This window comes from Alternaria triticimaculans, assembly GCF_023758025.1.
Source record: "Alternaria triticimaculans strain BMP 0046 chromosome Unknown scaffold_4, whole genome shotgun sequence".
Classification (NCBI taxonomy): domain Eukaryota; kingdom Fungi; phylum Ascomycota; class Dothideomycetes; order Pleosporales; family Pleosporaceae; genus Alternaria; species Alternaria triticimaculans.
Window position 1 is genome coordinate 996,052 of NW_026055961.1, and position 13,297 is coordinate 1,009,348.

At 52.3% G+C, this 13,297-nt stretch overlaps 6 protein-coding genes across 6 annotated transcripts; 4 read left to right on the plus strand and 2 right to left on the minus strand.

Annotated features, from left to right (window-relative positions):
• Positions 1–660: 660 nt before the first annotated feature.
• Positions 661–1,790, plus strand: J4E78_003903 (uncharacterized protein; the record flags this gene model as incomplete). Its single annotated transcript, XM_049364536.1, has 3 exons — positions 661–810; positions 902–1,188; positions 1,250–1,790. The coding sequence occupies 3 exons, from the start codon at positions 661–663 to the stop codon at positions 1,788–1,790; spliced, it is 978 nt and encodes a 325-aa protein (XP_049223614.1).
• Positions 1,791–2,064: 274 nt separating this feature from the next.
• J4E78_003904 (uncharacterized protein) lies at positions 2,065–3,074 on the minus strand (the record flags this gene model as incomplete). The annotated part of the gene is made up of 2 exons (XM_049364537.1): positions 2,065–2,179; positions 2,245–3,074. 2 exons carry the CDS (start codon positions 3,072–3,074, stop codon positions 2,065–2,067), a joined length of 945 nt encoding a protein of 314 aa, XP_049223615.1.
• A 641-nt stretch (positions 3,075–3,715) lies between these two features.
• Positions 3,716–4,603, plus strand: J4E78_003905 (uncharacterized protein; the record flags this gene model as incomplete). The annotated part of the gene is made up of 1 exon (XM_049364538.1): positions 3,716–4,603. One exon carries the CDS (start codon positions 3,716–3,718, stop codon positions 4,601–4,603), a length of 888 nt encoding a protein of 295 aa, XP_049223616.1.
• Positions 4,604–4,803: 200 nt separating this feature from the next.
• J4E78_003906 (uncharacterized protein) lies at positions 4,804–6,710 on the minus strand (the record flags this gene model as incomplete). The annotated part of the gene is made up of 5 exons (XM_049364539.1): positions 4,804–4,943; positions 5,002–5,365; positions 5,417–6,421; positions 6,478–6,567; positions 6,654–6,710. 5 exons carry the CDS (start codon positions 6,708–6,710, stop codon positions 4,804–4,806), a joined length of 1,656 nt encoding a protein of 551 aa, XP_049223617.1.
• Positions 6,711–8,763: 2,053 nt separating this feature from the next.
• On the plus strand, positions 8,764–10,302 carry J4E78_003907 (uncharacterized protein; the record flags this gene model as incomplete). Its single annotated transcript, XM_049364540.1, has 3 exons — positions 8,764–9,301; positions 9,403–10,043; positions 10,297–10,302. 3 exons carry the CDS (start codon positions 8,764–8,766, stop codon positions 10,300–10,302), a joined length of 1,185 nt encoding a protein of 394 aa, XP_049223618.1.
• Positions 10,303–10,605: 303 nt separating this feature from the next.
• On the plus strand, positions 10,606–12,219 carry J4E78_003908 (uncharacterized protein; the record flags this gene model as incomplete). The annotated part of the gene is made up of 3 exons (XM_049364541.1): positions 10,606–10,654; positions 10,707–11,213; positions 11,744–12,219. 3 exons carry the CDS (start codon positions 10,606–10,608, stop codon positions 12,217–12,219), a joined length of 1,032 nt encoding a protein of 343 aa, XP_049223619.1.
• Between the last annotated feature and the right edge of the window lie 1,078 nt (positions 12,220–13,297).

Consider the following 13,297-nt stretch of genomic DNA (forward strand, 5'->3'; position numbering starts at 1 on the left):
AAAAAATGCGCAATCGTGAATATAAATATGTGAAATGCAGAACATACACGCAAGGGATAACACCGCAGCATTGTTCGAGCCTCGCAGTGCATGCACAGGAGTCGCCCAGAGCCCACGTCATCGCCCTCACCCATAGCAACCAGCGACCAACGCCAACGCCAAACGGTTCAACCAGGAACGCCCATCCCTAGCCCTTAAACCGCCTAACTCAGTCGGTACCCGTTCTCGCCCTCTATTAATATCCACCAGCGCCGCTACAGTGTGGTTGCCGGGTTAGGCACAAACCCTGCAGAAGCGAAGAAGCGGGCTGCGCGGCGGGGACGCGACTGGGCAGTTTGGCAGGCTTGCGGGATCCACCAAGCAGTGAGGCTGAGACTCGAACCGTGTCTGACATCGACGCTGCGCCCTTCCATTGTTGTCCGAGGAGACTACGACATTCTTCGCGGTTCTGTTTTCGCATCTCCTTACGCGCACGATTCCAGGACGTTGTTTGTTGTTTGGCAATTTGCGTGACGCAGAGAGCAGACTCGGTAGAACCGGAGGTTACCCTACCCGTATTGACGTATCCGCTGTCTGTTTACGCTCACCCTTCTGGCCTTTCCGCGCCCTTTCACGCATACTACGACTTTGAGATCGGGGAGATAGAGACATCCACACAAGATGCGGATACCGCAGTCGTATATCCAGAAGTGCAAGGTGGTGGCACATGTCTTCCAGGCCATCTTCGTCTTCATAGCCGCGTGTCTTACCATCGCTGTTATGACCAAGGATGGCCCCGTTGAGGGACCTACAAAGTATTTCTTTGCCATGGTAAGTTGCACTCTGTTCCTCCTATACAGCATCGTCTTCAAGATGGTCTCTTACGTCAACATGGACACGGCTGACAAAGGGTTGCTCGCAGTGCTTCGTCTCCATTCCCGCCATAATCTACCTCACAATGGTACCCATGTGGTCGCGCGCCCAACGCTTCGCCTCCGCCTACGCTTTCCTCGCCGTCGACGCTTTATACACTATCCTGTGGTTCGCCGCCTTCATCTCGGTGGCCATGTGGAACGCCCACGGTATCAAAGAGGGAGCCAAGAAGGAGAAGATTGCAGATGACGACCGCAACTGCACAACATTTTTATACGGAGATGAGGCCAAGTGCAAGGTCAGCAAGGCCGCTGTAGGCGTCGGTGTCATGGTCTTGTAAGCACGCCTCGCAACCCCGGTGTCGAATGAACCAGAACGTCTACTAACCCTCATACAGCCTCTTCTTTGCCATCACAACCGGCGTATCCGGCTACTACCTCCACAAATACCTCCGCGAAGGCGTCATGCCCTACCAATCTTCTTCGGAAAACACCCACTACGCCTCCGGCGATTCCGCCTACAACAACCCGAAAGACGCAGCCTGGTCGACCGAGATCGAGACCGCAAACGGCCGCGACTCCTCAGACTCGCTCGATCGCCGCACCGACCGCGGCGGAAACCAAGAAGAAGACGAATACGCGTTGCTGCACAGCACGGAAACGGATGAGGGTAGGCACCCCGGCCGGCCACTGAGTTGGGGCGAGGATAGGAACGGAACATATGGCAGCGGTGGCAGGGGAGCTGTGCCTCCGTATGCAGAGTACAGAGACAGCAGCGCGAGCATAGCTGCCGGGGTGGACGCGTTGAGTCCGGGCGGGTATGAAGAATTTAGAAGAGAGGCTGCTGCGGGGCCTCTTGGAAGTATGGGCATGGATAGAGCGCCGAGCCACAGCGGGAGTGGGTATAGCTTTAGTGGTGGGCCGGAGCGGTTGAACTAGAGGTAAACTGTGGATAAGACAGCAACGTCGCATTGGTTCTGCATATGAGCGCTTCTTTTGCTTTCGAGCTGTTAGATCACCTTGCATTGGGATTGCGGTTGGGTTAGGCGTTGTCTCTTGAACTTGGTTCATGCGTTGTCTGCGCTTCAGCGAATTGCTTCTATATACGAATACTCATCTCGTCGCATAGCGCTTCACAACACATCAAGTCTCGATATCTGCCATGACACCGTCGTGAGTGGTGTGCTGGGCCTGAAGAGCCCGAGGTATTGCATTACCGCTTCGCGAAGCGTTGGACAAGTTCTAAATCGCGCTCGTGTTGCCCATTGATTGTGTAGAACCAATATGCTTCCTGCTTCCTCCACCACCGGTTGGGTAGGTATGCTTCCCTGGCATTTTGTCAACCAAACTTGCGCCCAAGTGCACATATGATATGGGTGAAAAAATGACTTACAGCATATAATACTCATCCCGCTGATACGGAAACTCCAGACTCGGCGGTCCATGTTTCGCCAAAAACGCATCCGTCTCCTCCGCAGCCTCCGCCTCCGTCATTTCCACATGCACACGTTTATTCCCTCTGTTCTTCGAGTGCCGCCGTATAGCGCGCGTGGTACTTTCCAGGTGCCGTTCCAGAATTGCAGCGTGCCATAGCGAGTTGTCTACCGCTTTGCGGGCGATACGTGCGTTGCGCGCTACGAGCTCTTGGTTCCATTCCGGTGACTGCCCGCGCGGTATTATGGGGATCGGAGTTCCTGTGTCGAGGTGGTTCTGCCAGTGCGCAAAATCTAGGACTAGGCCAAGGTTATTCCACGTTAGGATGCAGGTCAGACATGTGCACAGCTGGTGTGGGTCGGGAGATTGTATGTGTTGGTACGGACGGTTGTGTATGCTGAGTTGCTTTTGGCGCGCGGGGTCAATCAGGAGGGTTTGTATTGGGGCGTCGACGTCGGAGAGGAGTCGGGGCGTGGGGAGGCATTTGATGAGGATGTTGTAGCGGCGTGCGATGATGGCGTCGCCAATGACGTTCGCGTTGGCCTCGACGATGCTGTGGAAGCGGCGGTTGACGAAGCTGAACTCGAGAACGTCGTGGGGAAGGAGGTATTTGAGGGTTTCGAGGATGAGCTCGGTCGGTAACTTTGTGATGTTCACGATGGCGTCGCGTTTCTGCTGTCTCGTCGCGTTCTTGCGCTTCATGCGCTCCGTCTTCTTGTTCTTGAGCGTAAGAACAGCCGTCTTGTCCTCGAGTGGTTCGTCATCGTCGCTGACGGCATGTCGTGGCATGGTGGGAGCACCTCATGGAAGAAAAAAACTGGACAGGTCTGTAGACTACATTAGGACAAAAACTTGCAAAGTAGATGACCTAAAATCAACGTAGACTCTAGGCTGCTCAGGTTTTTCCTAGGTTGGCGTGGGAGAGGAGACAGAAGTTCATCGGACAGTGACGGCACACATGTTGAAGCCGAACTGAGGGTTGCGGGGAAGTCGCCTGCAGCCAATCGGGTATAAGAAAAGTCCGCACAGTCTGGATGTAGCCTATTACGTAGCATTGTCTTCGCCACCAAAGCACGCGACTGCTCACGACGATTTCACGGTCGGCGTGAAGGAGAGATCTGATTGGTTAGTTCATGAGCACATCGGCCAAACTCCAGTATGGCGTCATGTATCATTTCTAAGCAGTGGAGCGTACATAAACACCTGCAGCATCAGCTCCATCTTGCTTCTCAACTAAGAACCCCACTCAACCTGATCACGATAGAACCACGCTTATGAGCGTTGCCACAAGACTTGCGACTTTCACAAGAGCAGCCCGATCCAGCTACAGCCACCCCTCTCCAAAACTATATCCGGCAGCTTCCTACACCCCCTACCTGGGAAGCCACGCGCAAACCCGTTTTCTCCAGTCTGAAGCTCAAAGATTCAATATGACTACAGCAAGCTTCTCCCACATCGACACCGACTCCTATTCCGGAAAGCCTTGGGCCAAGGTAGACGGTCCAGGCACCAGTTTCTCGCACAAATGGCACGAGCGATCCGTCAACAATCTACGAGGCCACGAAGATGAATTCAACACTGACAACTCCGGCTTTGCCGTCTACCAATATCCCGCCAAAGAGAAAGCCTTCACAGACGACGCAGCAGTACGAGAAGGCTACTACGCCGAAGTCGAAGCCTTGCTACGCAACAAGCTGCCTGGCGTGAAAAAGGTCGTCATCTTCGACCACACGATCCGGAGACGAGACAAGAACTCTCCTAGGCAACCAGTCCAGCAAGTACATGTAGACCAGACCGAAGCCGCCGCAGAAGCACGTGTACGCCGCCATCTCTCTCATGAGGAAGCCGACGAATGGGTAAAAGGCCGCTACCAAATCATCAACGTATGGCGACCCATTGAGAATCCTGCTTCAGACCACCCCCTCGCCATGATAGACTGGAGAACAACATCAACATCCGATTTCGTTGCTACAAACCTCCTATACCCTAAGCGCGCCGACTCCATGGACGTCGACGACCGGGGTAAGGAAGTCCTCCCCGACCCAAACAACCATACTTCCACAGAAGGGTATGAGGTTAAGGGCGAGACTATGTCGGTGGCAGCGAACGACCAGCACAAATTCTACTACCAGAAAGATATGACGCCTGAGGAAGTTATTTTGCTCAAGTGCTATGATAGTTTTGGGGAGGGCATGTCTCACGGCAAGGACGGTGTGGCTGTTAGAACACCACACACTGCTTTTGCGGATCCGAATACGCCGGAGGACGCACCGGGTCGGCAGAGTATTGAGGTCAGATGTTTGGTATTCTATGAGTAGGGTAGTTGTGTTGGAATGATGGCAACCTAGCTGTTTGAAAGTCATCACACACGTAGTTGTTGAGTTGTATGTCTTCAAGTTTATATCTAATTAGTCTATCTAAGCGAATCCATAACCGCAATTACACCAGACTTTGGTATCGTAAGATCAGAAAAGGCGTACAAACGGTCTATCGCGAAGCCAATCATGAGAACAATTCTTTAGGCCTTGGTATGGGCCTCGACGCGTGCCTCGGTAGATTCCAACTCAAACGAGTCAGTATCCTGGGGCCTCCAGAACTTCTTGTCGCCCTTCATTGCGCGGATGAACCAAGGCTGAGCGCGTGGCGAGTCTGAGCGGACTGGAATGAGAATGTTAGCGCAGCTTTTGGGAAGGAATCAGTACATGGAGAGACTTACAGCTCCAGTATTCCTTGTTGTCATGGTCGGGTGGAAGTAGGCGTCCGCCTGAGATGGCACCGAGAGCCCATGTCGTGGTATTGATGATGGCGTAGCACATGATTCCAGCGATGAGACCGTATGCGATTGAGTAGGAGAAAGGCATGAACATGAGTGTGACGAAGGCGGGGATAGAATCGCCTGGATAGTTCCAGTTGATGGCCAAGACACCGCGCATCATCATACATCCGACTAAGATGAGCGCGCCACCTGTTGCCCAAGGCGGAATGGAGGCGAAAATGGGTGCGAAAAAGAGGGATATGAAGAAACAGATGCCCGTGGTGATTGCTGTGAGCCCTGTGCGACCGCCTTCTTGGATACCAGCCTGTAGATATCAGTATGAAGGAAACTCAAAGCAGTCAGATATGGTACTTACACCAGACTCGACGAAAGCAGTGACAGGCGAAGATCCAAAGAGAGAGCCGATGGAGATAGCGATAGCGTCCGCTGAGTACGCGATAGTCGAACGGGGGAAGTCACCCGTGTCAGGATCGACAACGCCCGAGAAGCGAGCCATGGAGTACAAAGTACCCGTCGCGTCCAAGATATCGACGTAAAGCATAGTGAAGACGGCCAGAGCAAACTGCCCGCCCACATTGGACAAATCCCAATCCTGTGCCAACAAAGTGTGTTTGATAGGATGGAAAGCGACAATGTTCTTGAAGAACTCGAAACGGCTGTCACCAACTGTTGTGCGTGGGAAGTAGGTGATTGAAGTGTCGCGAGGCCAGCAAAAAATCGAGACCAGTGCGATACCAAAGATCATTGAGCCACGGATTTTGTATGTCATTAGCAGGGCAGTGAAGACACCGCCCACGAGGAAGCCGAGCCACATGGTCGGGTTGGTGGCTTTGTGTGAGAGACAGGAGCCAGTATCCGGGTCGAGGTATTCCGTAGGGCAACCTCCAAGGTCGAGTGGCGTGGCTTTAGCTCCTGTAATGGCACCGATACCAGCAGAGTATGAAAGTCCGATCAGTGTCAAGAAGAGACCAATACCCGCACCACATGCGACTTTGATGCTAGCAGGAATGATGCGGGCCAACCATTGGCGAATACCAGCGAGGGAGAGCGCAACGAAGATGAAGCCTTCGACGAAAACAGCGGTCATTGCGACACGGTAGTCGATGGGACCAGTGCCGTGGAATCCCACGATCTGATATGCCAGATACGCATTAAGGCCCATAGCCGGTGCGAGCGCCACTGGAAGGTTTGCGAGGAGGCCCATGAGGAACGAGCCGAGCGCTGCGATGGCGGCGGTAGCAGTAACGAAGTCGCGGTTGATTTCGAGGAGGCAGAGAGAGTAGGCTTCATCGTTGATACATGTTGGGTCGACAGGGTCATTGCAGACACATGTCGCACCGGAGTCTGTGAGGACGGATGCCTACAAGTGGTGGTTCCGTTAGCACACGTACCACTTTGACAGCATGGGTGACTTACGTTGACAGCGATAATGTATGCCATGGTGAAGAAGGTCGTCAGTCCAGCCCGAAGCTCTGTCGTAAACCGCGCATTCTTGATCTCATTGGGCTTCGATGGTCAGTATTGCGTGCTATCTCGGAAATGCAAGAATGACTTACATGCCCTGATCCGTCAAGATGAAAATATCTGCCCACAAATGAAGCGGAAACCACATCATTGAGAGCAGCTTTGTTTCGTTCAATGAAACCCATTTTGAGAGGCCAAAAGCAAAACAACGGGTATGATAGAATGGTGTAGCACTACGAGACCATCGACACCCCAGGTAACGACGGAGATCAATCCCCAGATATACCTGCCGTGCTCAAAGAGGAAGATACGGAGACTACACCTAGTGCAGGGGATGGAGCGTAGCAGGCTCGCTCGCGTCATGCAGGTGCCCGCAACGATCCCGTAAGGAGTTCGCGGTAAGCCACATAAGGCATCCTCCGTGATCGGAGATGGATTCTCGTTAAGCGAATGTGGAAGACACTATATGCCTAAAAATCTGCCGCTCCATTATGGCAGGTCGAACGGCTAGGTGTGTTGCTGTTTCATCTTCTCATCCAAGCCGTCCCTCGGTAGGATGTAACCGCGCATACGCCACTGAAGAACCGTCCGCCTTGGCTATGTCACCTCCACTAAAATGTGGTCGTCGGATTCCGGGTTGTGGGCCGCACCGAGTAATCCACTGGCATTAGCACAGTGTCTAGATAACTTCAACTGAGCCAGGAAGCGAAAACGAGTCAAGCAATCGATAGATACGTGGTAGTGACGTGGTGTGCCATGTACGTGTATGCTTTGCACCACCTCCTTCAACATCTCAGCGATATTAATTCCATAGCTGCCGAGGCTGACTGTGTGCGGTGCATGTCGCAAATAAGTCTAGTCGTTACGAAGTTGCGGTCTTGAAGTCTAAATGGTCGAAGACCGATGGCGCATCGGCAGAGGAATCTGACTTGGTTACTGGACATCAGGAACGAAAGGTACCTGACTGTCGGGTCTTCCAAGAAGTTCTAACGAGTCGCAGAAGTCCCAACGATGGCTTTGACGTGCTCGATCCAATGGCTGATGTGCCGCTTCCCGGGGCTTTCATGAAGGGGGAAGGTAAGCGGTCATCTAGCAGACGCTAACAGTGGCTGGTGGCGCACATGTGATAAACCCGTCTTCATGAGCGTACGTGTCGGTGCTGCATAGGCGGTAAAGAGTGACATGCTTGCGCGAGTGTATTGTTGCGATGTGCAGGATGAGGGAAGATCTTGATACTGTCATCGTCCAGTACCCCTCTGGTTTGGGTTGTCTGTTCCGAAAGTGTGGGTTGGGAAAGGTCACTCGCGCTGATCATCATCTGCCCTGTTATCGATGGGGACTTCCGCACTAAGTTCGGCGCTATTCTCGGTGGGAACCGGGCGCCCTGGTGTCGCTGGTCTGTAAGGCCACCAACCACCGCTGACTTGGAACACCCAACACCAAACTGCAATCATTACGCTAAAAACGCTAGCCGGCTCAGTTGGCGAGATTGAGACTATTTTCCGCGAACGGGCTGGCCTAACAGGTGGTACGTGTTGTGACATGCCGAAACGATGAACTATTATCGAGCGAAGATCCCCGCCTGGAAGGCGATGAGGGCACCGTATCGAGATAGTCGACATGTTTCCAACATTTGATGTTCCTCCTCAACATGCCGAGACAGTAGGAGCTCGCAAAGCAAGAAGAGCAAAGGAAGACGATACGACCAGACGGTCTTTCTCGGCAACCTCGCAGTCATCCGGAAGCACGCACAGCAGCAAACGTCAAGATGCAACGAGCTCTTCAGACTCAAGATCAGGAGCAAAGAGTGGTCTCGGCGGTTGGTTCAGCAAGAATAATAAAAAGGGCATCCAGGAGATCGCTCCGCTGTCGACATGTAAGGAGACACAACGTCCAAAAGAGCTGGCGATGAAGCCAGAGTCTGAACTCGGACTTGACCAAGGACCGGCACCACCCACTGCTCCTCTAGATACACAACATCAAGTATCTCAGAGGCCGCCGTCCCAGCGTTCTGATCCGACATCTCGAAAACTCCTGCCGCCGCGCTTTCCACCTCCGCTGCCATCTCCTCCTCCGTCTAGTGCACTGCCTCCTACGCCAGGGATGCTTAGCCCTGTCAGTATACCAGGTACGTACAAATCATCTTCTTGATACCTAAACATGAGGTTTGGACTACCATGACTGCGTATGTAGTCTCCTGGGGTATACATGTACGAGCCGTGATCTTGCGCGAACAGCATGCTTACACACGCTACAGATAGGAAGTCACACTACTCCACTATTTCTCGCGCTTCATCCAACCCATCTAGCGTCACACACTCAAACCACAGTGTCTTTTCGGGCGCTTCGGGGTACGAGACTGCTCTCTCGGACGATGCTTTTGAAGACCCTCGCCCTTCTAAACCTTCATTCAGGCCTCCGCCGGTTTCCCAATCACCTTATTTCGAGCCGGTCGAGCGCGGTTCGCGAACTGGCAGTACACATAGCAGTGAACGCGTCCAAAGTGTCAAAGCAGCTCAAACACCGTTCACACGGGCACTGGCGAAGATGGAGAATGCTGGTACTCGCATCATGTCTGCTCGATTAAGCGAAGAGTGGGACGGCTTGGATGATGACGAGAGCTTCCAAGAGATTATGTTCGAGCAACGGCTATGGGCACTAACTGCCTATCAACGATTGACGCAGAACAAACCCCTGCAGTCACCTGCGCATGAGTTACTGAGTAATAGTCAACCAGCAGATCAGAGGAGGGTACTCCAAATACATGGTTCTCTAGGTATGTCTGTCCTGCAGCTTTGCCTCGCTCGAAACACGCATTAATGCTGACTACCGCAGCGGATGGATGGATGCTAGCACACCATTACCCTGCAGTGACAGTATATACGCTCTCTACCACCAAGACTCAGCCAGCTACCACGTACCCTGCGCCTCTCAACCATCATACACTATACATTCCTTCACTTGCATCCCCAACGCCATTTCCCGATAACTACTTCGACGCCGTTATCTCGCGTTCCGTCGCGACAGTTCTTCGAAACGACGACTGGGCTCGATCATTCTTCGACTGCATGCGTGTGCTCAAGCCCGGTGGACAAATCGAAATACTCTCAGTGGATGCACACATGAGCTGCGAAGGGCCCAAGCTATCATCATGGGTTGATGAGCATCTTTCCTGTCGGCTGGAAGCTCACGGCGTGAGCAAGCAGGCTTCAGACACTGTCCTCGACACAATGGAGATTGTAGGCTTCGATAACATTCGTCGCGCTCGCATCGCGCTTCCAGCGCATCCACCCAAGGTGGCACCTAAAGTGGCGCCATCTGCATCACATACTTTTGGTGCTGCGATCCCGGCTCCCACACCTCAAGATACTCTGGATACGACGAAGATGATGGCTTTCCTCGGCCGCCATTTCTATCAGGATCTTTACAGCAGGTTCATAGACGTCAGACAGGGAGATGAGTGGTTCTGGTCGGATAAGGAGATTCGGGCGGAGTGTGATCTCTACAAGACAAAGACGGTACTAACAATTGCTTGTGGGCAAAAGTCTACAAATATGTGCCATACCGGGAGTTATCTAGATGACTAGATCGTGTCCAACCCGTTTTTTTATCAACTATAGGGAGATCGCCTTGAGTTGTATCCTAGATGCTGTTGTCGCTTCCTTTCGTTTTCATAGGTAGAGGAAGTTGGTGCGGCTGAGAATGTCGCAAACTGGGCCAGCGCTAGGCGGTTCTGCCCATCACTCGTTTCACACTCATGACCTCAACCAGGCTTAGATATACGGATATACGAAGTGAATATGACATATGCGCAGAATTGAGGCAAGCCAGCTAGAACAAGGATGGCCGCGCTTGCACTTGCGGAAGGTGCCACCTGGGCAGGTTCTCATTCCTTCCCGTGCCTGCTCTCACATGACCCACTTATCCAGGCACAAACACACTCACCTCCATAGGTATTGCTTACTTTAACCACACTCTCGCCAACCACTGCAGCGCCGACCGTTGATTCAACTCGACTAATTAATAATCGCTCTCATCAATCATCTCGAACCTGTGATAGACACGCATTCATACCCTGCAATGGCTACTTCCCAAATCGGTCATGGCCAGATTGGCAAGATTATCGAAGGTATGTAGAATGCATCCAGAATCTTAGAGTGAGATTTACTGACAGCGCGTAGACATGGAGGAACTCCTACCTTCGGAAACCATCGATAGGGCTGACTATCGGCGCTGTCGCACAACCTACGGCCTCTTATCCACGGCATACAAGCGCACGACCCATTCTGATGAACCAGAGAAGGATTACAAAGAGTTGCAGAAACTTGAGAAAACTTTACGTGACCGTCTTTCCAACCTTGACCCTGCCAGAGGTCTTCCGCGCAAATTCCAGGGTCCGCTCGACCATCTCAAAGCAGGCATCGACGGTGCTCTCGAGATGGGTGTAACAGTCGAATTTCTCATTGAAGGTCTCAAGGATATCTTGAACGAGAAACCAGATGCTACACCTGCGCCAAAGGTAGAACCGACTAGGCTGGTGCCTGAGAAGCGCCTCCAAAGGTATCTAGAGGAGCTTCGCATCGAGAAGGACAAGAACCGCAAACTGAACGAAGAGAACAACCGCCTCATCCTGGAACTCAAGCAATACAAGATGCGAGATGATGCGTCCTCCGGTTGGCCGCCTCTCAGTGAGCCGCCTCTCAAAAAACGTCGCGTTGACTAGAATACTGATGATGCAGCCCAGGGTAATAGACACGGGGCAGACCTCTAGTTAGGTGTCGAATGAGTCAAAAGTTTTGTACGTCCAGTGACCAATATGTCATCTATGTTGTAGCTTGCTGATAAGGAGCCCAGGTCAGGTTAAATCGTCGCTTGTAGGGGGGTCAAGGAACCGGGGCAGGAGTTGGGTCATGCGCAGTGTAGGGAAGCATCTTGTCATAGTCCTGTTGCTTGTGCAAGCAGGTGGTCTGTATTATGACTGTCTCATGAGGTTTGGCTTGCAAAAACTTGGCTATCAAATGCTTCAATGACTTCATCGCATTGCAACGTTTGTGATGGCAACACTGTGATGTTCCTTCCAAGGTTTTGTTGCAGCTGTGGCGGGCAGCGAATGACGTATGGCGCAGCCCTGAAGTGGGGCTTCGCGAAAAGGTTTAGCGCCTACCGCTCGACGCGACGCGTCTTGTCTGAACTCTGTTGGGATGCCAGACACCTGCAGAACCAGACGTCTCCTTTGTGCGAGCCAACATGCCTCGGGCTAAACGAACCGCGTCCGTATCGCAATACTCGCCTCCGAGCAAGCGCGTAGCCAATGACGCTGCGCGACACGAATCTTCACATCCGCTAGGGTCACGACACGCCCCAGTGGAGCTAGACTCGAGCCCGGAAGCGGAAGCCAGCACGCACACAGAGCCAGCGGGACCTATCAACCCGCCCGCCCAAGCTGAGCCTCCTCTAAGCAAAGAGCAACAACGAGTTGTTGATCTTATCATAGACGGCCACAATGTATTCTATACAGGATCCGCCGGCTGCGGCAAGTCAACCATTTTGCGGGCCTTTGTCAAGGAACTGAAGTCGCTCGGCAAGGTCGTCCGTATCTGTGCGCCGACAAACCTCGCCGCTTTGAACGTCGGTGGCTTCACGCTTTGGCACGAGGTAAAGCCCTACGTCTCTGGACATCTGATTGACGTCTGATCAGGTCTTACGCTGGATGGATAGTGCCCGATGTCAACAAAGATTTGGACACATTGAGAAGAGATGCTCACAGGAAGCAAGTCTGGAACAGGATGAACAAGACAGACGTCCTCGTCATAGACGAAATCAGCATGGTCGAAAACAACTTCTTCACTCGGCTGAACGAAGTACTGAAGGCGGCACGAGGTTCGAGCCAACCTTTCGGTGGCGTTCAACTTGTGGTTACAGGAGACGTAAGTGTAGTAGCGATTTTGGGATATGCAAAGACTAACGCAATATCAGTTCTGCCAACTCGCCCCAGTGAAGCCTTTCCAGAACTGTTTCAACTGTGGAAAATCTTTGAGAGTGGACGATTATGATGACCAATATCACTGCGATACCCGGAGTTGTCTGGAAAATATCTTCCATGACGTTGACAAATGGGCATTTCGTAGTAGTGCATGGCAGGTAAATTTGAGCCTTTTTCCCATCAGATAGGGACGACCTGTTGACTATCACAGGAGTGCAGATTCGTAAATGTCAATTTGACCAAGATCTTTCGACAAAGCGATCGCAAGTTCGTCGAAATTCTGCAGTCAATTAGAAGAAGTCAACAAGTCCAGAGCCATGATGCAGCTCTTGCGCTGACAAGTTGCAGATGTAGACATCCCTGGGGATGATGCGTACACGCTTCTGAACCATGAATGTTCAACAGAAGGGGCAGTGGAAATATACCCACACAGAGCGGACGTCCTTCGCATCAACAATAAGTGCATCAATGCGCTCCCGTCTCAACCTTGGCGGTTCGCTTGTAAAGACTACTTCAACTGGAAACCAGAGCACAAAAAGGCGAATCCAGAGTTCAAGAAATACAATTTCAGAAACAACGATGGTACCCTGAAAGAGCTGGTGAGTCGCCACTTGTCGCATACATAGACATCGTACTGATCTTTCCTCCGCAGGATCAACACAGGTATGAATCAGTCTTGCAGTTCAAAAAAGACATGCGAGTTGTATTGCAACACAATCTGGATCCTGAGGCTGGTCTGGTCAATGGGTCACAGGGCGTCATCGAAGACTTCGAGGCATACGACGAGAG